This window comes from Paralichthys olivaceus, chromosome 12 (genome assembly GCF_024713975.1).
Source record: "Paralichthys olivaceus isolate ysfri-2021 chromosome 12, ASM2471397v2, whole genome shotgun sequence".
Classification (NCBI taxonomy): Eukaryota; Metazoa; Chordata; class Actinopteri; order Pleuronectiformes; family Paralichthyidae; genus Paralichthys; species Paralichthys olivaceus.
This window is the reverse complement of record NC_091104.1, coordinates 17855269-17881130: the sequence shown is the minus strand read 5'-3', so window position 1 is coordinate 17881130 and position 25862 is coordinate 17855269. Positions and strand designations below refer to the sequence as shown.

At 43.3% G+C, this 25862-nt stretch overlaps 1 protein-coding gene across 7 annotated transcripts in view; it reads left to right on the top strand.

The window, feature by feature from the left end:
- LOC109627887 (AT-rich interactive domain-containing protein 1B-like) overlaps window positions 1–25862 on the top strand; it is a 204397-nt gene that overhangs the window by 20095 nt on the left and 158440 nt on the right. For 2 of the 7 annotated variants that reach the window (XM_069536161.1, XM_069536160.1), the window contains one exon: window positions 9979–10102. Coding sequence is in view for 5 of the 7 variants with exons in the window: in XM_069536157.1 (XP_069392258.1) it covers window positions 14899–16155 (1257 nt within the window). In the remaining 2 variants the exon portion in view is untranslated. Of the gene's footprint in view, window positions 1–9978; window positions 10103–14177; window positions 16156–25862 lie in introns of those variants that run through there. The other 5 variants (XM_069536159.1, XM_069536158.1, XM_069536157.1 and 2 more) reach the window with 4 other exon arrangements.

The following is a 25862-nucleotide window of genomic DNA, read 5'->3' as shown; positions in this document are numbered from 1 at the left end:
CGCACCGGGCTGCACCGTGCCACACAGAACTGGCCTCTCTTATCAGGAAGAATGAAGCCCTGACACAGTGGCTCATGGCTCGATCTGCTCCTCTCACTCACAGGAGTCATCCATAGTGTGTTGGTCAATGCACAGTCATGCCTCTAAAGCCAAGCCTCCCTTAACTGCTCTATTGGATTGCAGTGTTCCGCTCTGACTTAACATGTTTTATCGATTTGCAGGAATGACAAAAAAAGCAGGCTGTTATACTCTCGGTGAAAGTAACTTGTCTCACTGACAAGAAAACAAGTTTTTAATAGTGGTCCCTCTAAAGGATAATGTTTTTATATCTATGCTCAAAGAGAGAAAATGAATTTTAATATCCAGGTCATGTTTATCTCTGACATCTTTCCCCTGGCTGGTGATTTATGTGAGTCACCTGCAGTCTCCCTTCCTTCCTGGCTCCTGCCACACCTAGGTCCACCCCAGCACCCTCATGTTTGATTGATAGTGACTTTAGATGCCATGGGGAGATTTGCATCCCAGCTGAGTAGCAGAGGCTGGAGATGTGGCCACAGCCTAAGTTTGGGCTATGACAAGGACGAACAGGGAGAAAGAGTGATGGAGGGAGGGAGCAGAGTGGAGCGTGGCCTCTGCATCAGAAGTGTTTTAAATAACTTTGACAGAGCAGTTTGAACCATCTCTCTGTGCTGGAGCTAATCTGATGTGAGAGGATGCCACACTGAGGCTGATAGGACATAGAGATAGAGAAGGGGGGTGAGCCAGAGGGAGACAAAGGGTAATAGAGGTGCTCACTCAGCTGGTGGGAAATCTGCCCTCTTCATCTTTTCATCTCTCCTGCCTCTCTCTTTCTCACTTTCCCCCTTCCTCTCTCGCCCAGTTATATCCATTTACCACCGAGCCCTGGCTCTTTTTTCCTGTCTCTTCTTTCTCTTTCACACTTTGCGTCACGCTCTCTCCTCCCTCATCCCTCGTCCCCTTCACTCACCATCTCCCCCACCTTGCAGCTCCCTTCCTCTGTCTTTCACAGACGATTTAGGAAGTCACAGCCTCTCCCTTCCATTTATGAAATTGCTTATGTTATTTCCTGCCCCCCCCCTACAACCTCCAGTGCCCAGTTCCTCTCTCATAAGTCTCAGCGGATGCTCCCTCTCTCGTCAGACAGTCACTACACGGCCCAATCCTCGATCCAGAAAGCCCACAGCTCAGTGTCCAATGCTCTAAAAAAAAAAAAAAAAACAAGATTTATCCGAAGGGTAATATTCTCAAACAGCACGACTAGCCCCTGACACCACGACCTCACCATAACACTGAACTTCCAATCTTAGTCCCCACTCATGGCCTCTTGTTTACCTCATTGCCCTCTAGCCAATGTGAAAAGGCACATGCTGCCCAATTTTTCTTGTGGCTGTCTCTTTTTTATGGCTTACTGCTCTGAAGCCGTTGGTGTTATGAGTGTTGTCCGAGTGCTGGTGTAGTCAGAGAGATTTACAGGGACTCAAAAAAAAATTTCCACGTAAAAGTGAAGCACTGAACCCCTTTCAGGGCTTTGGAGGAGAGCGGTGGCTAGGATATGGAATTGAAACGATTATTTAATAACAGAACAGAAATGTTCACTTTAATTTCAAGAGACCACGCCAGGGTTAGGATCAGGATTTGTTGCATTCAGCAAAAGGCTCTGCATTAATTATTTTTGCCATTGGAGGACAGTAAAAATGTACCAAATTCAGCTCCCAGTGAAGCCAAAGCATCTCAATACAGCATCTGCAGTATAGGTCATAAACACCACCTCTTCCATTTTAGTGGATAAGAAATTATCCAAACTAAATAAACTCAAAATACACATAAAGTAGTTTTTACTCAAAGATGTTTTCTTTCATTTTAGGTGGCTTTTATCACACTTATGTGTGTCCAAGTGCTGCTTTTAACTGTATGTTTGGTTTTAATTTGTTTTTAATGCTATAAAACAGGGTGAAACATCATGATTTACAGCTGAGACTGACTTTTGATTGGTTGAGCATGTGTATTGGCAGCACCTCTCTCAAGCATCTTTTTTTTCACTATGAATAGAAGTTGATGAGAGAGATGAGAATAAACCAAAACATAGTCACAGACTGCAAAACCAAAACAAGGACGTGAGATATGCTAAAACACTGCAGAGGCTGGTGATAATCCTTGGCGGGTTTTCCAGTACATGAGGCGAATCATTCATCAGTCATTATAACTAATAGATAGTATTTATAGCCTTTTGATGAGGTATATCACATTATGACCTTCCTTTTTCTCATCTTATTTTGTGGTCCTGTTAAAACAAATCTTTATTTATATTTATCACCTTTATCTTGTTACCAAGATAAAACATCCAAGTAAAACAGTTCTGAAAGTGCTGTATGATGAGGGCTTACTTTTAATATTTGTGCTTGGCTGGGCTAAACACATCCCAAAGCTAGTACATTGAATATACAAAGGTGTAATTGACATCTTCTTATCTGACTCTTGGAGAGTAAATGACTAAATAAATACATTTTCCAAAATGTCAGGACAACCTTTTAAAAACAGTGTTGCATTGTTAGTACAATCATATTCTTTTAAACCATGTAATCTTCACAAACCGCTGCCTTATTCAAAGTAATTGGATGCAGTGAAGTGAGAATAGTGCGCATGTAATCTTACACAATTTTAAAGGCCCTGGTATGAACAGTCATGCGTGGATGCATGTGTGCCTAACCTGGGACAGTGTGCACGGAAGCACACACGGATGTATTCTTTCAATTTAGAGTGTGATAGCAGAACAGACAGAGAGCCAGACAGAAGGAAGTAGGCAATGAGTGTCAAATGGGGAAAGGGAAAAAAAAAAATCCAGGGGAACCTTGATGGTGCTTGGCTTACTGTGGGCACATGAGGGATGGTGGGGTAAGGGGAGGAGGGAGATTGAGTGAAGTGTGTGAGTGTGTGGTGTGGGGGGGTAGAGTGTGGCCTGTCCTTGCGCCTCCTCCACTCCTCTTCTCTCAGGCTTTTTTCTCTCTCCTCTCAGCCTGTTTCTGGCTCATTACCCCCTCCGCCAGCAGACTTCTCCCTGGGCGGCAGCGAAAAGAACTGTCCTCTCTCGCTCTCACCGACAGCCACAGCCCGAGCGCTGCCCTGCCCTCCTGATATTAATCAACACACCCTCCTTCAAGCTCGCGCACTCACACTCCCCAGTGAGCTCCTCTGACGGACAGGCTGGTGGGCAGCCGTCTCTTCTCCTGGCCCTCACTTGCAAATGAGACATCCAACCTCTCAGCGAGGCAGGCGAGGGACAGGATATTAGAAAAGTTTCATTGGGAGGGAACTTTGTTTTATGGTCTTGTGTGACTGACTGTGGGAAGAGATGCAAAAATTAGCTTGGTGCTGTTTCCCTCATTAATTCTAAAAATAAAACTTAGTACATTTGACAAATACTTTACATCATGGAGAATCAGGTAACATATTGATCAAAGCTGACCCTTTTTTTTTGGCTAATTCATGATCTATATGTAAACAAAACAGTCACTTTCCCACCACACAAAAAACTCAATGATTGGAACTGTTTATCGCTGTTTAATTGATTGACGATGTATTTTAATGCAGGGGAATAAAATCCCAGCTGTTTCGTTACTAATATTTGCAGCAAATCTACATACCTATGTTTTTAGCCACAGGCAGTTGCGAAGCTATCAAATTAAAGATTGTTCATCTATTAATCAAACTGTTCAATTATGTGAGTATGTTTCAAAATATGTTTAAAAACATAAACTTGTATTAAAATGGATTGGGTAAAGGATGGATTCGTTAGGCTGGTCATGTTTTTATCTGCCTTGGTTGTTTGTCTATCTGATATTTAGCAGTATTACATGGATGGATTACCATGAAACTTGTGGATAGATGTGGTACCTATTCAGTTTGGTTACAGATCTGGATCAGGGGGCTGTTTGTTGCTTTATTTAACATTGTGAGATAGATCATGGATCTTGATGGAAAAAAAATCAAGCATGTTTAGGTGATTGATATTTCTGAGTGTATGTGCAGATCCAAATACAAATGTAGTGAATTTAAATGTGGTTTCTTAAGGAGACTATTGAGCCTTGGCAGAGGTATTTGCTCTACTGAGTGCCATTAGTTTGACTTTAGAATAACTAATGAATGTGTTCCTTACGGGTTATTATTCCTGAATTGTCCTTCATTTTAGTTGAGAGCTCATAAATAATCCATACAGGAGGCTGAATATGAAGTGTTTCAGTACATGATAAAGATAATTTGGATGATATTCATTATTAATATGAATTAACAATATAAACATGTTTAAGGGATGAGGTTCCCTCAAATAAAGGTTTTAATGAATTATGAAAAAGATATGTGCAAACAAAGTGGCCACACTGTTTTTAAAATACTTACAGTATATGTATTTCAACTCTGCCATTTCTTATAGTAATTTATATGTTTTGTTTATATTTTTAATATAAAATAATATTTCTAGCAGTGTAACAATATCATAATTTTTCTTAAAACTAAGTCAGGAGGCAACTGGAGATAGCTGGCTTGGTCTGCATCAGCTGTTTTGTGTTTTGTGTCTCCCTTCCCTAAACATATCTCAGCACTCCTGCCCCTCCCTGTCATACCCTCTTCGCCCTCTCTTAAAACCTGTGCCCACTGACAGTCCGCCAGGTGTGGCCAACCCAGGAGACATGCCCGGTGTCATGGAGCATAGCGGGCTCTCACCGGCTGTGAGGAGAGACGAGACACCGGCTCGGCCACAGAATAACTTTAGGGGGCGACAGAGAGGATCCCAGGCGGTGGTATTTGTGACATTAGCTGGCTTCCTTCCCTCTCCTCTCGGCAAAGCTAGCAGGCCCGAATGTGCCTTCACATGCTGACTGGTTATATGACCAGGTGTCCAAGTGACATATTCCTTGGCAGGAAGTCAGAATATGAATTGTAGGTATTATTCACGTCCTACTTTTGACATTGCTTGTTAGCTGCGCACCAGGCAGGACAGACAGAGCTACAGTCTGAAGATACCATTCATCTGAGGTATCTAAACATCAAGTCGGGAGAAATTGAGGAAATTCAGCTCTGCACATGTCTCTCATGTGTTGTTACACAGCATCATTCAAAACAATGAGCATCAAGCGAGTCTCCTCTCCTGGTTTGACTCTGTGCGAATAGCTTATAGCTGCCACTGTTATGGTGCCATCTCCTGGGTGTTCCTCAAGTCTTCCTGTTCTGAAGACAACAGCTGGACACTGGGGAGCCTTCGTCTCCATTTTCGGGCAGACTTTGCAATTTAAACCTGCCTCGGGCATGTGGATATTACTCCCCAGCGAGATGGCTGAAAATTAATGGAAATTGTTTTAGAGGAATCATTATTAACACTCTCCTTTAGATGCCCTTTTGTCATCTCAGCCCCATCACCTCTCTCGTTTTTATTCTCACATTAATTTATGCATTCGTTGACATTCCTGTCATTGTGAGAATGTGCTGGGAAATGTGAATAATCAGACCAATAATTAGTAATTGCTCTGTCACTTCAGTAGGCATATATTTTGGCATTAGAAAAATATCCATCATGCATTTATTAGTCTTTTATAGCTGTTATTTTCCCTCTTATGTTCACTATCATCATTTCTATATTTAAGCATCCTGTATGTGGTGTTTGGGATTTTCTAATGCAAAGGGACAAAGGTATTACACTTTTCTCCTCATGTCTTTCCCCTGGTGAAGAGCACTTGGTTGTAACTGTAGTGCAGCATAGCAGACTCATCTCTGGAACTAGGAAATCACATTCCCTCGCACATGCAACTCAATTTCACACCCCAAGCTGGATTAAGAGGACTCTTTGCTCCGGGCCTGTGCAGGAAACAAGGGTAAATATCACCCTTGTTCCTGGTGCCGGAAAATCCACTATTTAAATGGGGGAGTAATATAAGTGACATTTTCCAGTTCATTATGCAGCCCCTGACCTTCATGATGTACGACTTGGATACTTCTCTGGAAAAAAGCGGGGCCTAGTTTTCCCTAATGGGAGATGTTTGACCTTGTAAGGAAATAAGGGGAGGTCAGGAATGAAGGAGGCTGTAATCGGCCAAAGAGAGATGGCACGTTGTGCAGCAATGCCTACAACAATGACTAAGACCACTATAAAACACTGTACAGCACTCAATGTGGCACTGAGTGAGATCTGAAGTTAGTAAAAGCTTGAAAAACTCACAGTTTGTGGACAGGAGTGAGTAAATAATCTATTTGCGTATTTTGGAAATTGATAACACCTTTGATACATTATGTAAATTTGGGATCTGCAAGGATAAGCTATAGCTGTCGAATGTGTATTACATCATCTGGTCTTCAGATTTGTGTTTATCTCGGTTTTGTGGCCAAACTGCTCAAGCTTATCACAGATGGATTCAACTAATCTTCAACTGGCTCTTTGCCTTTATGTCCAACTGTACTTTAAAGACTCCTCAGGATTCCAGATAAATCCGTCGCTCTCGGTCACCAAACGTAATAGAAACTAATCATATCGGGAGTCTTTCACGGATTAGGGTGTTTTGAATGTGATTTATAATCTCTTCCATTTGTGTGAACTACAATGATGTGCACTGGGCGCCTGGAAGAGATAATCTTATTACCCAGTTGGCTTTTGTTTTCTACTGCCTTGCTTTTATTCTTTATTAAAACATTTTGCTGCATTAAACATGCTAATTTGTGGCTGGGCATAATTGGGGTCTTGGTTTAAAAACTTCTCCCCTGTTTGGTAGAAGATTAGAAATTTCATCTTCAGGATTATGTATAGAGTACTGTGAAAGCCCATGAAATAGTCTTGTTTTCCATTATGTTTAAAGCCACTCAAGCTTATTAATGTGAAAGAAAAATTTATTATTTGCCACATAGCGCCATTGTCATGTGACAAAAAGATGTGAGATGTAAGCTATTTTGATTGATGGGATTGTTTGACTGATTAGTCAGTCACTGTGCTTCAGGGATCATATTAATCAAACCAGTCAGATTTCAAAGAGACAGAAAAATCCTGATAATTCTCACTCAGTGTATTTTCAGGATTGTTAGAAATAGCCCCGCATTCGCTGTCAGAGGCGCTACAGCAAAGCTGTCAAATCGTCTCTACTCCTATAATCAGAAATAGAATGGCAGCAAACCTAGCTTTGGACACCAGAAGGGAGTGAAGCAGATAAAACCCAGCAACTCACCCAGGAATCCTCATTGATCATCGGTGGCTCTTTGTGAGCCTCAGATGTGGGGAGATCAGAGCTTCAATCTTACTATGAAATGATATCTCACAATGTGAAATGATTCCCAGATCTGCTTAAAAAGAGAAAAATGTCAAAGAAAGTGCAAAGAGAATATTCAGGTGTCAGTATTTCTGCCTCGTTCACCTAGGGGTCTAATAAGTGATCACACAGAAAACGGGGGAATCTCTCCCCCATAATGGTGAGCAACTTTTGATTTTGTGTCAAAACATATTTAAAATTTGAACAGTGCTGTCGTTCCTGTGGTGTGCCGCTCTCTCCATGGGGCTTGTCACAGGAGGCGTCACGGCATGTGGCTCCAGTACACGAGGCTCCTTTCATTTTTCTGTCTGACATGTTAAGTGTGATTGTACAAAGAGGTTTCATTTTAATTGTTTGGACAGATCACTCAAGGGAGAGCCGCTTTGATTTTGGGTGTTGACAGAATAGGCACAGGCTTGCTGAGTTGCTTTGGTATCTGTCTTGCCAATTCTGGCACCTCGCTGTATTGATCGTGATAGGCTGTTTACCTCAGTCCGCACTAAGGCCAAAAATTGCCCTACCTTTCATAGTTGCTTTTGTTCAGGGAGAGGTGAGGCCACTAGAAAGGGCTATGATGAAAAGATGACTTGTTATTCGTAAGCTAATATCCATTCAATCAAATCATACCTGCTGATCAATTTTTATTGAATATTCTGTTGGGAATAAGCTTTGCAGCAAGATTCATGACAAAGAAGCCTCCGATCTATAAAGATGGATCTATTCTATGTTCAATACCTTTGTTAAATAAGACAAACAAGCACTTAAGCTGTACCATGTGGGCACTTTATGAAATACAGGTATACTTTGATGAGGCAAAGCGAGCGGTGAGAAATCCCCGGTTGATGGCCCATATAATATAATAGAACATGCCTTTTGAATAGGCAGGAACCATAATGTCACACAGTCCATTAATATTCTCCTGCTGTGCCCATGTCTTGACTTTCTGCTCTGGGGAAATGATGGAGGTGACGGACGATGGGGGAATGACACAAGAAAACAACTACCACACCCCCGGTCTACTCTTCGCTACCCCCACCCTTCTTTTATTCACCTCCCCTCAACCCTTCAACACAACAGCCATAAATTACCCACTTTCCTCTCAATATTATCAGGGCTGATCGTTGGTTTCCATAATTAGAGTCTTGGTGTCATCTCGCCTCCATTACGCTAACAATAGAGCCTTGGAACAAGGCCACTTTGGGCAAATAACATGTTGAGAACACTTGACTTTTGTGAAGAGATAGTGAAAAGGCGTCTGAGGCCATCACTGATCCAAACAGCCTTGAATAGCTGTGTTGGGGAAAGCCGTGGATAGGCAGACAGTGGAATCATCCCCAATGTAGAAAACACACTGTAGAGATACATAGGATACACACACACACACACACACACACACACACACACACACACACACACACACACACACACACACACTTCTTCATGCTCAAATGGTGACAGAGTTTTCCCTCTCCGTGCCCATATTCCTTTGACAGAGACACAAATACAAATATCTTCACACTTCACACCGCAGCCTAGTGGAGCTTGTATTTCAGTCACACAGCGTTAGATAGCTTTCCGTTGAGTTTCCTTCTAGGCTACGGAGAGAGGGGGAGAGAGGGGGAGCGTGCTCTCTGTATTCTGAGCCCAGGCCCTGTTTGATCTCCGTCATCGCCCCTCTAAGACATCATTGTGTAACACTGTAAAAGCGGACGGCTTCATGGAGCGAAGGAAATATCAAGGAAGTTATTCATAAATATTAGATAATATCAAAACAGCCGGTTGCTCTAAGACTCTGAACTCCTGGGTCAAGCCATCCACATCCCTTTGATTTTTCTTCTTCCACTCAGGCTGAGCAGGGAGGATTGAGAGCGCATTGAAATTGAAGTCACCCCCCCAACTTCCTTTTAAGAACTGGAAAACAGGAAAATAGAAAAAAAACACACGTAGAGTCCAATCCTGTTACTAATAAAGCACAGATCTTCTGTTTTGTTTCTTTTCTGATCAACACTTTTCATTATTCATAATTCTTTTGTTTTGATTACCGTCCCTAACGCACAGCGTGCTGAACCTGAGGAGATTAATAGGCGGAATTCTCCAAACTCTTCCTCTTCTCCCCCGGAACTGACACAAATTGGTGAAATATCACTTTGATCATGCCTCCTGAACAACAAACAAAACACAAACCTAATTAGCCTAATTCAAAATCGTTCCAAATGCCTCTGTTTGTTATGAAAGCCTTCCGTCTCAGCACAGTTGTTAAAGATAAAACTAAGTTGGACAAGGATCAGTGTTTTACCTCTGTGTGTGTGTGAGTGTGTGAGTGTGTGAGTGAGTGAGAGAGAGAGAGTGTGTATGTCATGTGACCTTTGACCTCACAATTGATAGACAACATGGGGCACTAGTCCTCTTGCCTCATATGCCTGCTTTAAAGAAACATGAAGGCGGAGGTGCTTTTTTTATTTATATGGGCGAGCTTGCTTCGCTGATTTCTATGCTGATTTTACTCATCCCATCTGGATACAAATATTCAGTGGCAGTGGAATCTGAAGGTTGTCTAATTTATTGCACCACAGTTATTTTTCAACCAAGAGGGTAGATCTGTTGCTAATATACTTACTATTAACCATAGACTGTATGTAAGATGGCTGACGTGTTTCCATTTCCTCCTTCTATCCAGAAATGGAGCTAAAACATCCCAGATATGAAAGCTGCCATCTTGCACATTTGGAGCCAGATTCTACACAGTACTCATCGGGGGATGGAGCTGCTGTTGTAAGGTCCTGGTCCATGTTCAACCAATCGTGAGTCAGTCTCAGCTGTCAGTCATGCCGTTTCACCCAGTTGTTATAGCATCAAATAACTAATTATAAGAAAACTTATCGCAAAAAATTGCACTTGAACATACATCAGTATGAAATGAATGACCTAAAATGATAGAAACCATCTTTCAGAAAAATGCATTTGACTTTTTAGTTTGGCCCATGTCTCATGCTCTAACGCGGAGGAGGCAGGATTTATATGAGTTTATGCTACTGCACATCGGGTTCAGTTTTTATCATCGTCTTGATGATCTGATCAGTAGACTTTTATATAAGTTCATGAATATGTTAAGTCCACCACAAAATAAGCAATGTGCTCTTCTTTTGCTGCCGGTGCCTCTAATTTGCTGTAAAAGTTGATACATCGCATCGGTTTGCCAGTGGGGATTTTTTTTCCAAGGGCAGCAATGCACCAAATCTATACAGCATTTAAAGTGTTCACTTACTGCAAGCAGCGTGAAGTCTACCTTGCAATGTTAGTGGATTAGCACACGTTTCCTCGCCAACATATGCAATGACTGCTGGCGAGCTCTTCCCCATTAGGTTGGCACATCAAAGGCGGTGGGAGAAGTTCTTCACAGGCAGTTAAAAGTGGGCTCAGTGTGGATCTTGTAAATACCGTCTTTGAGTCTGTGCCTCTCGGGGGACACTTCACACACTCCTCCAGTCATGAGAAGGGGAGGGAGGGAAGGAGAGAAGTGACGGGTGGGGTGGGGGGTTTGGTTCTGAGAGCCCTCTCCCCTGTCACCATCAGGATGGGATCTGTGTGGATGAAGAAAATCACTCTCCTTTACTCTCCTCTCCCCCGTCTGCATCTCGCTCTCATCCTCTTCCTCCTCTTCACACTTCACATGATAGCTGACAGTGAAAGTGGAGCATAGCTGTTTTCCTTTTTCTTTTGAGTCATGTTTTTCATAACACATAAATAGAGCGTGCAGCGTCCTGGGAATTCTGTGATTCTGCGTTTCAGTATACAGGCGGACACAATAGCATCCACTCTTCTCAAGTGTTGTTGAAAAACATTTTATCCATCATAGCTGTTTGTAGGGCTCTGGTGAGGCCTTCCACTCTGCGAGGAGCAGAGAGGAATAAGAGATGTTTTTTTTCTTTTTTGTTACCAGCCACACAAACACACACAGACGAGCGTATACTGTATGCTCCCAAGCCCATCATTGCCTGGTTTTGCAGACTGATCAATGCAAATGCTGTTATTTACCCAAGCCTGAAATGAAAAGACTATGGATCAATTTGATGCACTTCCATAGGGTGTTTCTCACAATAGCTGGCATGGTTTCATGTCTCAGCTACACACCCCTCCTTCTACTCCTTAGCCATCCACCTCTGATCTTAAACAAGACACGTTGAACATCGCATATGCAGAATATACTACCACTCTGTCTCTCATACACACAAGCCCTAATCTATGCATTCTGTCTCTGCATGGTCTTTTTCTTTCAAACACACCCACAGAGTGACACCGAGGCTACATCCGTCTGAGCTGTGTATGTATGTGTGTGTGTGTATCTGGGTGTGCATGTGTGTGTTTTGGGCTGACCCACTTTCTGTGCTTGGCCAGGCTTGTGCTGCTGCTGCTGCTGTCTGCTGTCTGCTGTGCTGTTCTTTGCTGTGCTGCTAGGGGGAGATCCCTGCAGACTCCCCCCCAGAACAGACTCCAGCTCTTCTCCTGACAGACACTCACCGTGGCATGTTATCCCCCTGCAGATTGGAGACCTATGCCTCTCTGTCAGTGCGTGCATGTGTGACTGTGTGCTTGTGCGTGTGTGTTTCAGATACACCTTGATTCAGATGTGCGAATGAGCACAGAAATGCATGCAAAGGCTGTAACAGCATTGTTGCCAACATGCACACACACACATACACACATGCAAACACACACATCAAAGCACATACCATCCCAGATCTGTATATTTTTAATTCTATCCTCCCTCCTCCGGCTCCTCCTCCTCTCTTCCCCGTGTTTGTCTGGAGTTATTGTTTCAATCTTGCTGCATCAGGGGGCCCCTGAAGGTTATAAATTAAACATAAATGCAAATGCGCTGAGCCATTGCCCTCCTCCACCTCCCTCCTCCTTCACACACACATCCTCGCCATTCAAACAGATCAGTGTGTCTGCGAATTAATAGGAGAACAGTGGGCTTTTTTTAATGAGCGAGAGAGGGAAATTAGAGTTGCAAAGCCACAGCGTGGCACACCCAGAGCTGCAGCCGAGGCAACGGCTTGAAAAGCCGGGCGCCATCATAGAATATGCTAATGCCCGAGGTCCCCACACTGTCAGCCTCAGTGTTGCTCTAGATGAGATCGGAGCTGAGGCTTTGATCTAGGACGCTGATGGGAGCCAGAATCATCATGTGCAAAAAAAAAGTACAGAGAGCAGGAATGGTGTGGATGAGGGTTGTTTTAATCAGAAAAGGTGCACATAACCAGTGATGATGACACTTAACACATAGAAAATCCTTGATCATTTAAGGAGATGTAGTTTGGTCTATAGTCCTACACACTCCACAGCAGTTGCTTTCTGCCACCTATACGTTTTTTTCCCCTTACAGGAGGATGTAAATACAATGTCTTCTCAGGTTGTCCTATAGATAAGTAGCCATCTGTTCATGTTGATGCTATAGGCTGGGCCCGAGCATACTGAATGGTGAAGGCCATGGAGGCTTTGTAGTGTGTAGTTCTAGCTTTTATTCTCAGCCATATGGGCTCATAAAGGCAAACGGGAGGGAAGGTTTCTGGGGATATCAGTTACTTTTATTTGTCTCCAATGTGAGCTTCCATTTGGAAATATTGGATTTTGCCTCTCTAATGTGTTATGAATGTGATATGAATTTGTGAAATATTACAAAATCATACTGTGAAAAGCACAATATTACTGAAACACGAGGTGTGTTTCCGCTTACATACACATGCATAGACCTCTGTGTTTTTAATGCTCAAACTTGTACTAACAGTGTATCTCCAGCAGGGGTCTTCCCATTGTCATGGACATGGCCTCTTCCTCCACTCTACACAAAGTATGAGGCAGAGTGAGTTGTTCCTCCTTGTTTTTAAATGTGTGACATAAAGCAGCAGCTAGGTGTTAACAAATATGTCACTACACCTGTATAGTCATCAACGTCACGATGGTCACCACTACCATCTGCCACATGACATCACCAGCATCATCTTCCTCACATGTTCCCACCATCTACCCTCGTCGTCATTATCATTATCATTATCATGGCCATCCTCAGCACAACTCTCATCCCCAAATCCGTCTCTTCCCACCCCCCTACCCAAGCCCCCTCTTTCATCTGCAGCTCCCTCTGTTGATCAAATGCATCTGATCTCATCAAAGCGGACCCTCTGCTCATTCAAGTCCCAACAGACACCCCGGCTTCTTTACTAAGCACTATTTTACATTCATGTTTGAATGCCGCTGATGGGAGAGCATATCTTGTAGACTTTGTTTTTTGTGTGGTCCTACACTGCAGCCTGGGGTTGATTTTTTTTTTCCTTCTATTTTTTTTTCATTTCATTGTCATTATCACTTCAGACAAGTTTGTCTCTGACAAAGTAAATCCAAAGGAGGAAATTAAAGAATGTAGCCTTTAAAGACCCTAATGAAGAATGGCTTTAATATTCATAGGTTATTACATTCCTATGGAGACTTATAATGAACTAATCGTAATGACATTTTTATCTGCTATCATACCGAATAGTTCTAAAGAATATTATATAGTTTATAGTTTGGTTATGTCCGTGGTTTCCCTCGTATTACATGATTACTGTGCCTTGTTGAGGGGAGAACATTATTCCTTTACAGCCTGAGACGAAGTAACTGGGAGCGGATGGCGTGGTGGATGAACTCTGTGGTGCAGATATTACAACATTATAGCTGCTATAAAGTGTGATTATATTCTTATTCCGATGGCAACATTATTGCGCACAGCTTGTGGTTGCGTGTCCAACTCCTGTCAGAGCTGCAGAGAACTGGCTTGAGCCGAGGGACAGGGATGGTGGGGAGAGGGAAAATCAGGTCTGGATAACTGCGCAGAAACTCGCTTCGGCAAAGTTAAGATCTCTTGGTGCATTTATTTGCGGGAACTGTGCGGAGTGGAGCAGCAGCATCTGTGCGTAATTTGGAAATGCTTGATTTCAGGGGTTATCGGTTGTTTATAAAATAAAATTCGCCTTAAACTCACGGGAAGGAGTCATTCCCTGACCGTCTGACGTGCGATTACTGGACGAAATGTTTATGTTGGAATAAGATTGTGGACATGTATCTCATGATAAAATACAACCCCGTCGGCGTGTCGTTTTTATTCTAAAATCAAACCTTAAATCAGCGTAAAAGAAACAAGAAACAAAATGCGGCGTGCGTAATGGCTCGCTGCTCCAGTCCGGATTTTCCACGTGAGGCGCGCCGGAGCCCTGGAGGTGGATAAGCTGGTAGAGCCCGCTCTCTCTCATGCCATGCTGGGCCACAGGGGCTCCGGGAGACGCTGCTGCATATTACCGAGAACCGGGATGGAGGAGAGGCGGAGGGGGGAAGAAAAAAGTTTCGTTTAAACCTGGCAGAGAAACTCTCAACATGAAGCCTCACTGACGCACCGTTTCACCACCGCCACAGCAACGCCAGCGCTAGAACAAAGCTTGCTTTTCCACTGAACATATTTTTCACCTCCCAGCTTGTGTTTTTCTTCCCCTCTTGTGTTATTTTCTGTGAGCGACGCTGGTCGGGGCTTGCTGTCACTGCGCGCTGAGATGTCGGAGTGACCATGGCTGCGCAAGTGGCATCGGCTCCGACCAGAACTAATAACAAAAATAAGAAATTATCCAGCGGTCTGGGTCCGGAGCTCAATTCGGGGAAATCCGGAGGAGGTGGAGGAGGAGGGACCGTGCAGCGAAGTGGACCGATGCTGGGAGCCGGAGATGGGACTCTGAATAATGTAGACCATCGCCGCCGTAACGAGCTCAACATGGTCCATTCAACTTCCACGACTCACAGCGCACCGGACGGCCACGACAAGGATGGGAATAACCTCACGTCCGCGTCGGCGTCGACTAATTCAACCACTTCCTCGATGGAAGCGGGTTTGATCGCGAACCACAAGCTGAAATGTGTGGGGAGCGGAGATCCCCCTCAGTCCCAGCCGCTGCCTCAGCAGCAGCCACCGCCGCAATTCGGCCAATTTGCGCCACATCAGCAGCGACAGATCCAAAGTAACAACACCGCCAATAACAACGGCCAGGGGCCCCGTGGAGACCGGGGTATGGATCACCAGCACCACGGTGGCAAGGAGAACCTGTTGGGGGGGCAGGGGGAGCCACAGCAGCAGCACATGCCAGGTAAAGGTGAGGGGGAGCTCACCTGTAAACCCGCGGACAGGATGACGAGTACCAGGTACGATCATTCTAACTTAGGGCCAACTAGTAACAACTCCGAGTTTAACAACAACTATTACACTCCACGGCCCTGTTACGAGCAACATGGCGGACAGCAGCAACAGAGCAGTGGGATGGGGATAACGCAGTCCTCGGCACATAACAGCCTGGAGAATTCCCACGAAGCGGGGTTCCACAACAACCAGTACAACCAGTACCCGGGGTACCGGGCGAGCTACGGCGGCGGGGCCTACGGGATGATGGGCCCTTCTGGGTGCCGGCAACCTGGGAACATGATGATGGGCAGCAACTCCTCAACAAGCCACGGCAAGTCTCCCCTGGGAGCTGGTTCGGGCGGCTTCCAGAGGTTCCCGGGACAAACCCAGCAGCAGCAGCAGCAGCATCCCTCAGGGGCCACCCCGACCCTCAACCAGCTGCTTACGTCCCCCAGCCCGATGATGCGGGGTTATGGCGCGGCCTATCAAGACTACAGTGGCCCCACGGCGCAGCAGCAAGGCGGTATGGGCCTGGGGAAAGACGTGGGGCCCCAGTACGGACCCGCTTCGGCTCACGGCTGGGGAGGACAGCAAAGGAACCACCCTCACTCTATGAGCCCGGGCAACGGAGGGCAAGGCCTCGGCAGGACGCAGGTGAGCTTTGGAAACTTACGTCAGGCGCTCCGGTGCACATCAGTGAACTTGAGTTTCCTTGCACTGGGCCGCTCATAATTACCAGGTGTTTTCTGTGTGTGTTGACCACAGTCACTCTTTAGGTCCAGCAGCTTTGTGCTGGAGCTTGATTATAAAAATCAACATGGGTTTACATGTTTATCAAGTTGGTTATATGCAGGAAGAAAACATATTTACATGCACGTAATTTTATTTGGACAAATCAGACATTTGAGTTTCAGTATGACTGAAAAAAGGAAGGAGACCTTTACAAATAGCAGCTTCATTGATTTGGCTATTTTAATTACGCTGTATTGTTAAAGACTGCACCAGGGTGTGTTTCCGTCAGTACGTTCCAATAGTTACTATTACAGTTGTTCATTCTCTGTGTTCCTAAATAGTTTTTGTGATAATTTATTAAAACCAAGGTTCATGTCATGTCTTTGCCGACGTGGTGTCAGACACGTTGCGAAACGCCCTGTTTAGAGGACGTGTTGTACTCAATGCGCTTTTCTGTCAAAGTAAAAATCTCCTGTAGAGAATACAAAACGGAATCTATATATTATTCTACATTACACACGTTCTCCTGACTTTTTAGCAATCAGAAAAAAATGAATGCCATGTCCCTCTCCGTGCGCTCCCTATCGAGCTGGAGCGCGTCTGTGCGCCTCGTCTATTCCCAAGCAGCTCCGTTGAGGATTTGAATAGTGGAGGTAAACTGGATAAAAGCTCTCCGCACTCCTGGCTCACAGTTGACACCCAGTCTGCCATCTGATTGGCTCCCCGTGGCCCCACTGGGCAGACTGCACTTAGGAAAAAAAGCCTGATTCTTGCAGGGATCTTTGGCCAAGGCGCTGTGGTGATGCTGCATTTGTGTCTTGTGGGAATGCTCGCGACTTGGAGGCTGTCCAACACAATAATTGCAGTTTTATGAGGGTTTAGGTGGTTCCTGATTATTATTTTAATACTTTCAGCACAAAGAATTGATATTCAAAAACAAAGCAATGTCAGCCCTCAGTGAAAAATAGATTTTTCATATAGAGGTTCAATCTTATTTTCTTTGCATGGAGAGCATTGTCCATTTTTTTCTTCTGTTTGATATACATTTTCAATGCACACCTTTATCTTTTCAACTTCATGTTAAACTATTTGTGCATTAACTGAAATATGAGAAAATACTTTGTTTCCTGAAGCACTCTTACTCACTACCACAGTTTTACATAATAACCCCTGAAGCTGACTTTTACTGTTGAGGCACTGCTGCAGCTGGGGTTGACTGCCTTGCTCGAGGGCACTCAAGCTGCAACAGATCAGGAAAGAAATCAAGTGTTGCTAATTATTCAACTCTTCCTCCCTCTGATTCGGAGGGACTGCACTTAAGCGTCCCTCTGTGTCCATGAACTCACTGCTGAAATACTTCTTGTGTATGAAGGCACCCACGGGAGCAGGTAGCTGCCAGTCTTTCAAAATCAAAACATCACGTTTCTCCAGAAGAGCCTTTATTCAGTCGTTTTTGATGCACTAAATTATGCGCACTGCTGGATGGCACATCTGGACTACTGGGGGGCTATAGTGGTTGAGCACAGCTTATATTGTCTGCCTCTCACAAGACAAAAGTAGTTCATTAACCTACATTGTTTCAATCAAAGGCAATTTGCGTTGAATGCTGGGAAAATGAAGTGAACGTTTTAGTGTGGGAGGGTTTACTGTGGTATTGATTGTACCAAATTATGTGCTGACAAAATGGTCACCAGAAATATACACTAATCTCACTCTCACTGCAAAAATTATTAGTGACTGTGTGTATTCGGTATAAAATATGCATGTGAATCAAAGTCAACTTAATGAATGTCGGCTAGTCTACAGGAAAATACAGTTTTATGAGCCATATTCTAATCTATTCATATATTAAGTTTCTTTTAGCTCCAACAATTTCTACAAACCGGTTCCTTACACAAATCTTACGTTCAACATTTCATGTTGCAAATGTTTTTTTTTTTCCTCTTTTCAGTTTTCCAGTTTAAGAGAAAGTGTATGTGCTACTGTGTTTTTTTTTTCTTTCCTTGACTCTACCAACATTTCAGCAGCAGTATATTCACGCTACAAAAGCCCTATGTTTAATTCATATTTGGAGCAGCAGCACTGCTCTCCTGTGCACTGACAGGCTGTGTGAGAAAGGCGAGCGGTGTAGTGCATAATACTGCCTCCAAATTGGCCCCGTGATATGACTGCGCTTCACTTCAGAGTGCGTTTGGTCGGAGCACGCCTCTGTCACCTGTTGGCACAGTTTCCCTCTTTCAGATTCAATTTCCCTCCCCACTGCCTCTCTTCAGGAGTGCACCTCATTTACACCGCTGCCACCCCACCCCCCCCAACACTCACTTGTCTGGCCTCCCACCAAAATGAACACAGAGCCCCAACACAATATGTGTGTTTGTATGTGTGCGCACAGAGTTACATGAGATATGTTATTTCCATGCGTTTGTGTGAGATGAATCTGCTCTCTCATAACAATGACATTGTCCTAGTTTCTTTTAAATGACTATGGCCTATTTGATTGAGGGAGAGAACAACATTCAATGCTTTCAGTTTGTGACCTTCTGTCTGAGTGTTTGTTTGGATGCACTTCAGCTGCTTTACACAATGTGTATGTGTTTTCCCTTCTTCGCTCACAGCATGTGGTCATAAAAATCAGAGCATATATGGAATCCTAATGACTTATTTAAGTTTAAATCATAAATGAAACAGCGTTTTCTGTCTGTAACAAGGGTTCGTCCTTTATCCACTAATCAGAACTCACGCAGAGAACAATAAAAGTAATTAGTAGATAATACTGAGGGCCTAGCAAGTTGGAAACAGTGTTGTTGCTTAGATAATTACAGCAGCAACTCATTTAGAATCTGACCTATTAAAACAAAAATGAATGGATATCTACAGTTTCTACTAATTTGGCTCCATTATGCTCAGTGTTTTGCCTTTGTTTTTGTTTTGAGATTTGAAATCAAAGCTCAGTAGTTCTACATATCAAAGACGAGACCCAAACCCACTCCTGGTAACTTGCTTACCTTGAAATGATCCCCTCTTGCAGTGCTCTCCAGTGCATACTGTTTACATTTCTCTCTTATGAATTATTAGTGTGATACGAACAAAGACTTTATAATGGGAGCTATGCATCAATGTCACATTGTATTATGCGGCTATCTCAGGGAGCCTTGTGCATAGTGATGGGCCTGACTGTGGCTGCTGGAATCTAATTTATGGTACATGATCTGCATCGGACGGACAGCCCATGGGGTCTGGCCAGGAAATGGGCACGCAGGTGTGTGTGTGTGTTTTTGGGACCTTCTTGTTACTGCGGGTGTGTGTCCTTGAGCGTGTCTTTTCTCTCTGTTGGTGTGTGTGTTTACAGGCAGGAGCATTCTAAAGCCCCTTCGTCAGCACTAAGCAGTCCAACCTCAACCCAAACCCTCTCCCAATGTGCCTCTCTCTCTCTCTCTCCCTCTCTGTCTGCCGCTCTCTGCCCCCTCCCGTCAGTCGCTTGCTTACGTTGTTTTGTTTACATCTCTGTCTTGGCCAGCCAGCGCAGTGCTGATTAGCAACACCAGAGTGAAATTTTAATTTGCTCTGTTGCGTCCGATAAGGACCCTGCACAGCGTTTTTCATCTTCCTTGGATGAAACACAGAGCCTGTGTAGGTAATTGGCAGGCTGGGTTATCCCTGGTCTGCATGTTGTTTCCATTTAATTCTTAGTTTGAAAAATAAGAAAAAACAAAAAGGACACAGCTGTCCAGTTGCATCACTGCACATAAGCTCATGTATTATTAGCAGGCTAATAAAATAATTGTAGTTTTTCTGCCTGGCCCCACTGTGCACTCACAACATCCCCTGGAGTCAAAGGTTGATGTGTAAATGCCCCGAGGAAAGGATTTAATTACTGCATGCAGGCGTTGATTTGGTGTCAGCGGTTTCTCAGCTTCGTCTTATCTGATCTGTCGGTGGCAGGAGGGAGCAGAAAAATCTAAACTAACAGAAATATTGAGCAAGAACTTATGGGAGAATATGACTTATCCTTTTGAATTGATTGAATTAATCATTTGTCATTTCAGCTTCATTTCTTTACCTTTATTTAGTCTTTGTCAGCAGTGGAAGATTCTACCCAGGATGACCGTCTGCGAGCATTCTATTGTGGGAGTTATCATAGGTCTGATATATGGTGCGATGCAGCAATAGATGAGCTATAGATTTAACACTTTATAATTATTAGGAAAATACTTACTTTTAGTGTGGAGTCATTCATCTATAAAAAGCAAACCACTGTAAAAATCTCACAGCAAACATTTCACTTGGTCGGTTAAACCAAATAAACAGTTATTACTATTATTTTGTTATTATGAAATCCAATAATGAAATAGTGCCAAACCTATTATTGTTGTTTTTGAAGAGCCGGTCATATTTCATGTAGCTTTAGCCCTAGAATAACTAGAGGCTCTCTCCAGTATTGCAGCAATCATGTAATAACACATTTCACATGGATACGATAGCTTAACATTATTTATTCAAAACATAGACTTTCATTGATATTCATTTAAAAACAACAATGACCATTATCTAGTGTACTTTCTGTCTTTTTTGTGATGATTTCATTGAATCTACATTAGTCTTTATGTCTAAATAGGTCATGATTTGCATAAACACTCTTGCATGGAGACCTGAATTGCTGTCTTCCTTGTGTGAGCAGAGGCAGGGAAAGTGTGCATGTGGGAAAGCCGGAGATGTATAAATGTAGGTGATATTTGAGGTGAGTCACACGGAGCGCTGCTGACTCCTCAGGAATGGGTCTGGCCGAGTGCAGAGAGAGAGAGTAACACAGGGACAGAACTGGTATCTCAGTTCAGTAAAGCTGGCAAATGTCGGCACAAGGAAACCTCTCCCTCTGGATCTCACCCCACTGAATGATGGGAGCAAAAAAAAGGACTTATTATTTTAAGTTGTCGTCCACACTCGCATATATTGGTTTTCCTCACTTTAAAAGTGTGTGTGTGTGTGTGTGTGTGTTTGTGTGTGTGTGTGTGTGTGTGGCTGGCTGTGCGCCAGAACTCATGGCAGTGGGTTCTGTGGTGGTGCCCCAAACTTCCCCCACTACTCCACAGCTGACACCCTGACCTTCACATATGCTAATTAGCCACGTGGAGCTGCTGAATGGAGGGACCTCCTGCTCTGTCCCAGGGGAGGGGGGGGTGCTCGCTCTTTCTGTCTTTGCCAGGTAGATGAACCAAAGTTAACTGTATATGTATTAAACAGATGGTTCTTACATATTGTTTTCACTTTTTAAAGCCAGTTTTTCTGTTTTCTCTTTTATCCATCTCTCTGTCGCTGGCTCTCTGCAGCCAGCGAAGTCTCCCAAGAGATCAGCAGTCGATTCAGAGGTATTAGACAGCCAGAGTATCCTATTGAATATTAATCCTGTATAGTGAACAGATCTGAGGGCCACTACTGAAACACTGTCCTACTTTCAGTATATGCTGCCTTTTCTTTCCTCTAATGCTCTTTGGTCAGGATGCAGTAGACGAAAATGGGAAACACAAAGGTCAGTCCCTGCTAAAGATGTGCAATTCTGTGATTGCGGCAATTAACTGCAGTTCAAAGATACAGCTTGATATCCAACCAAACTCTGCAGAGCTTTCTTCTCTCCCTCTCTTTCGACAGTTCAGCTACATAAGTGAAAAGGAGAGGATAATTGGCAGATTGTCACAGGAGTTTTTTATTCCTCTATGCTGGTGACAGTCGTAGCTGCAAGGCATAGTGTTTTGGGGTTGTCAGTTTTTTCGTACTTGTTGTCTTATATACATGCATCCATCAGTCCCATTCTAGTGAATTTGATATCTTCGGAAAACGCTGATTGGAATTCCTTCAAATTTTGCAAAAACTGTCCACAAAATCCACTTGGAATTTGGTCATCATAAGTCAAAAGTCAAGGTCACTGTGACCTCACATGTTAATGACCATACCTCAAAAGTGTCTAATAGGACCAAATGATAAAGTGAAAACATTTTATATCCAAAAGGTCAAAGGTCAACTTCACTGGGCCATCGTAATGTCACAGTGTGTCTTTGTTCAACGCCAGAACTCAGGGAGGGAGATAATGACCATTTATCCTGCAATTTGACTGGAGCCAGGAGTTGATTCTAGTATTTGTTTATAAGGATTCAGAAAAAACATTTTGTGCTGCACAATATTTTCTTTTCATTGCAACTTTGTATTATTATATCTCATTAGAATTTCTGCTCATACCATCAGCGAAAACAACCAGTAACAAAAATAGATTATTTTCTTGTCTTGTAAAATTAGGCTCATTTCTTAACTGTCAGAACTCACCTGAAGATTGAAAAGTGTGTATTTGTACAGAAAGTAACAATATGTGACCCAGGTGTTACATTTTGTTTGGTACTTTTGCTCCAAAAAAGCAAATTTCAGTTAAATGATAAAAATTGGTTTACATACCCTTTTATTATTAGTCACATTCAGGACAAAATTGTGTGCTCCCATAGAAGCCTATTTTCAATCCATATAGCAAGAGTGTGTGTGTGTGTGTGTGTGTGTGTGTGTGTGTGGCTTGACATAGAAACTGCAACCATTCTCCTCCCATTCTATCACCAGCCTGTGAGAAAATCATCATCATCATCAACATGATCATCATCATCACCATCATCATCTGTCACTTGACACATCAAAGCCTCCACACTCCTGTCTCTGTTTCCAGACTGTACACTCCAGTCACGCGTCTGTTTGGTTTTAGTTGATCCTAATCAGCGCTGGCATGGTGAGACAATTTTCTCAGCTACAAAAAAACCAAAACAACAGCCAAATAACACCAGTAGGACGGTGTCTGTCGCATGTGAAGCACAGAGAGACAGAAATAGAAAAGCGATGGGACACCGACAATGATCCGAGTTTTTGTTAATGAGTTTCATGTCTTTCTTTGTGTTGTTTCATTTTCTCTGTGAGTCCCACTTCATTTTTTTCCTCTTAGTCCTTTTCTCACACACACACACACATACACAAACACACACACGCACACACTTTTCCGTTGACCAGTCAAGCATATACAGTATTTCCCCAGCCAAGGTTGAATGTGAGAGCAGAGCTGGTGTGTGTCTGCTGTTGTTGATTTATAGACACCAGTCACAGCAGAACACTAGTGGTCACTGCTGGCTCAATTCTACCTCATTAAGATCCATTTTATCACAGCAATTTAGGAAACAACTTGACACCACATCCTCTTCCAAACACACAAACACAGCGATATATACACACACACACACATACACACACACACACACATATGCATAGTTTGACACTCGTCACTGGAGAGAGTGTGTGTGTGGGAGAAGATGTTTTGTTAGTGATTTATTTCGTAATGTGTTGCACTGGGTTTGGATTGCAGATATTTATTCTTGGTATTTGTCTCATTTCTTGTATTACACACCTCTAATATGGACAGACTTAATGTTCTGCATTCCAGCCACTCCTCTGACACAAACTGGATGAACTGGATTAGATATCGACAACACAAGTGAACTTTATTTAGGTGTTTGAATGTCTTATTTCTTTAAGATGTTAATTCCTTCAAAAAGAAGATATCAATACAGTTCACGAGAGCAGATGTTTGCTGTGCACAGTTAATCTCTCTGTACAAGTGAGCCTGTGTGCACGTGCGTCTCCCTCACTCAATGAACATCCATAGTTACTGTTGGCTAAACATGCAAAGGTTACTGTAATGTCAGACGCCTGCCAGAGGGGAGTGTGGAATACCACATTACCATAATCCATAGACAACTGTCCCATTTACAAACATTGTCGTGCCACGCTGATCGCCACGGCGCTGCAGGAGCACATGACTGTTTGTGCCTCTGCTATGCCACATGAGACAGGAGAGGAGGAATCCACAACACAATGTGACTCCTCAGACGGGGGAAAGATGTTTCCAAGGAAAATGGCTGGTTGTCAGATTTATTTGCAGTCACTTGCCAGGACAAATTATGATGCTTGAGCCTGAAACATTCTTCTGCTGTACCTGAGGCAAAGACTGGCAGCAGACTGCCAGTTAGAAAATGTGAAGACATTGTTGTCTTGTCTGACCGGCCGGGTGTTTGTGAGAAAACTTGGTTGTGTACTGTAAAAACGTCTCATTATTCAGTGGGCAGTACTTGACCTGGCAACAGAGCCTTTTGTCTTTTCCTACGGTGACGGTTGAGGTAGAAGTTTGTACCACACTGCGACTTATAACAGAATGGGAAGAATATATTTGTATTAAAATGTTTGCAGGAAGTGCTGCTGCTTTTATAATTTTCTTTAGTAATAAGGTTCATTTTCATTTTTCCTTACAACAGAAATGAATACAACGCATCCACTAGACTAATATTTAAAGCTTTCACTGTTAATTAGATGTTGTATGGTAGCTAACGTGTTGCCCTCTCCCGCTGGGCGCTGACACTCGGAGTGATTGTTTAGATAATTATTATGTGTGCATAAAATGTAGAAGAGACTCTCCCCGCGTTTAAAAAAATACATTTTATATTTACAGCTCCTATTAAGTACATGAGACTGTGCTTTGAGCGTTTTTGTGAGGGATACATTGTTTTCACTCCCTTATAACTCGTATTTTAATTAGTCTGTCTTTTGAAATTTCCCCGTGTGTGTTGTGGTCTGTGTTTTGGACACCGCCGACTCCCACAGCTCGCAGACATTTCTCAACTTCTTTTACACATTGGGCACATTCCAAACAGCAGAGTCATTTGTTGAAAACGTCTGCGAATGCACGTTTACACCTTTGGTTGTTTAAAGCATAAACAACCCCTCCATCTTTCTCTACTGTTCTGTTCCGCCTCTTCTTTTTTCCCTTCCTCAATTGTTTCCAAACCTCTTTCTTTCTTTCTGTCTTTTGGATGCTAGTTGTGGGTGACCTTGGCTGGTGACGACGGTGCCTACTCATTAAGTAGTAAAGATGAATGGTTCCATTATAGCAAGGGGAAAAAAAACGAGCTGGGCCAATTAGTGGTAATTAACAGCAAAGAGGGCGAGGCGCTCTGGAGGGCATCCTGACCCCGACTCTGAAGGGGGCAGAGGGTGAGTAGGGGGCATGTGTGTATGTGTATGAGGGTATATGTATATAAAAGTGTAATTGTGTGTGTACATGGACCCACTGTATGTGATGTCATGCAGAGGTGTGTATTTTTGTGTGGTGGAGGTAAACGGTTATAGTTGTGTGATCAATATAGGGCTTCAGTATATAGATGTGTGTGTGTACTCAGTGTATGAATATGTAGAATGTGTGTATATGTGTAGTCAGTGTTTTTTCCCAAGTGAATGTTAGTATTGTGTGTTATTTTAGTGGGTGTTTTTTGGATGTTGGTGTGTGTGACACTGTCACATGTGCATTATAAGGCAAAGCTGCAGGTGTATATCTTACAGGTATTCCTGATCAATGGGGAAAACACTGTTGAGCATTTAGAGGTGATGAAGGTCAACATGTAGCAAATCCTCTCTTTGACTTTTGCCTCATCTAATGTCACCCGCTCCTCCCGCGGCCCTTCGATGGGACCAGGGAGGTTGTTATAGGCAAAGGTCTGAGAATAAAAGACCCAGAAATGCCAAGCCAATATACCGTCAGCACTAATTTTGCCATGATT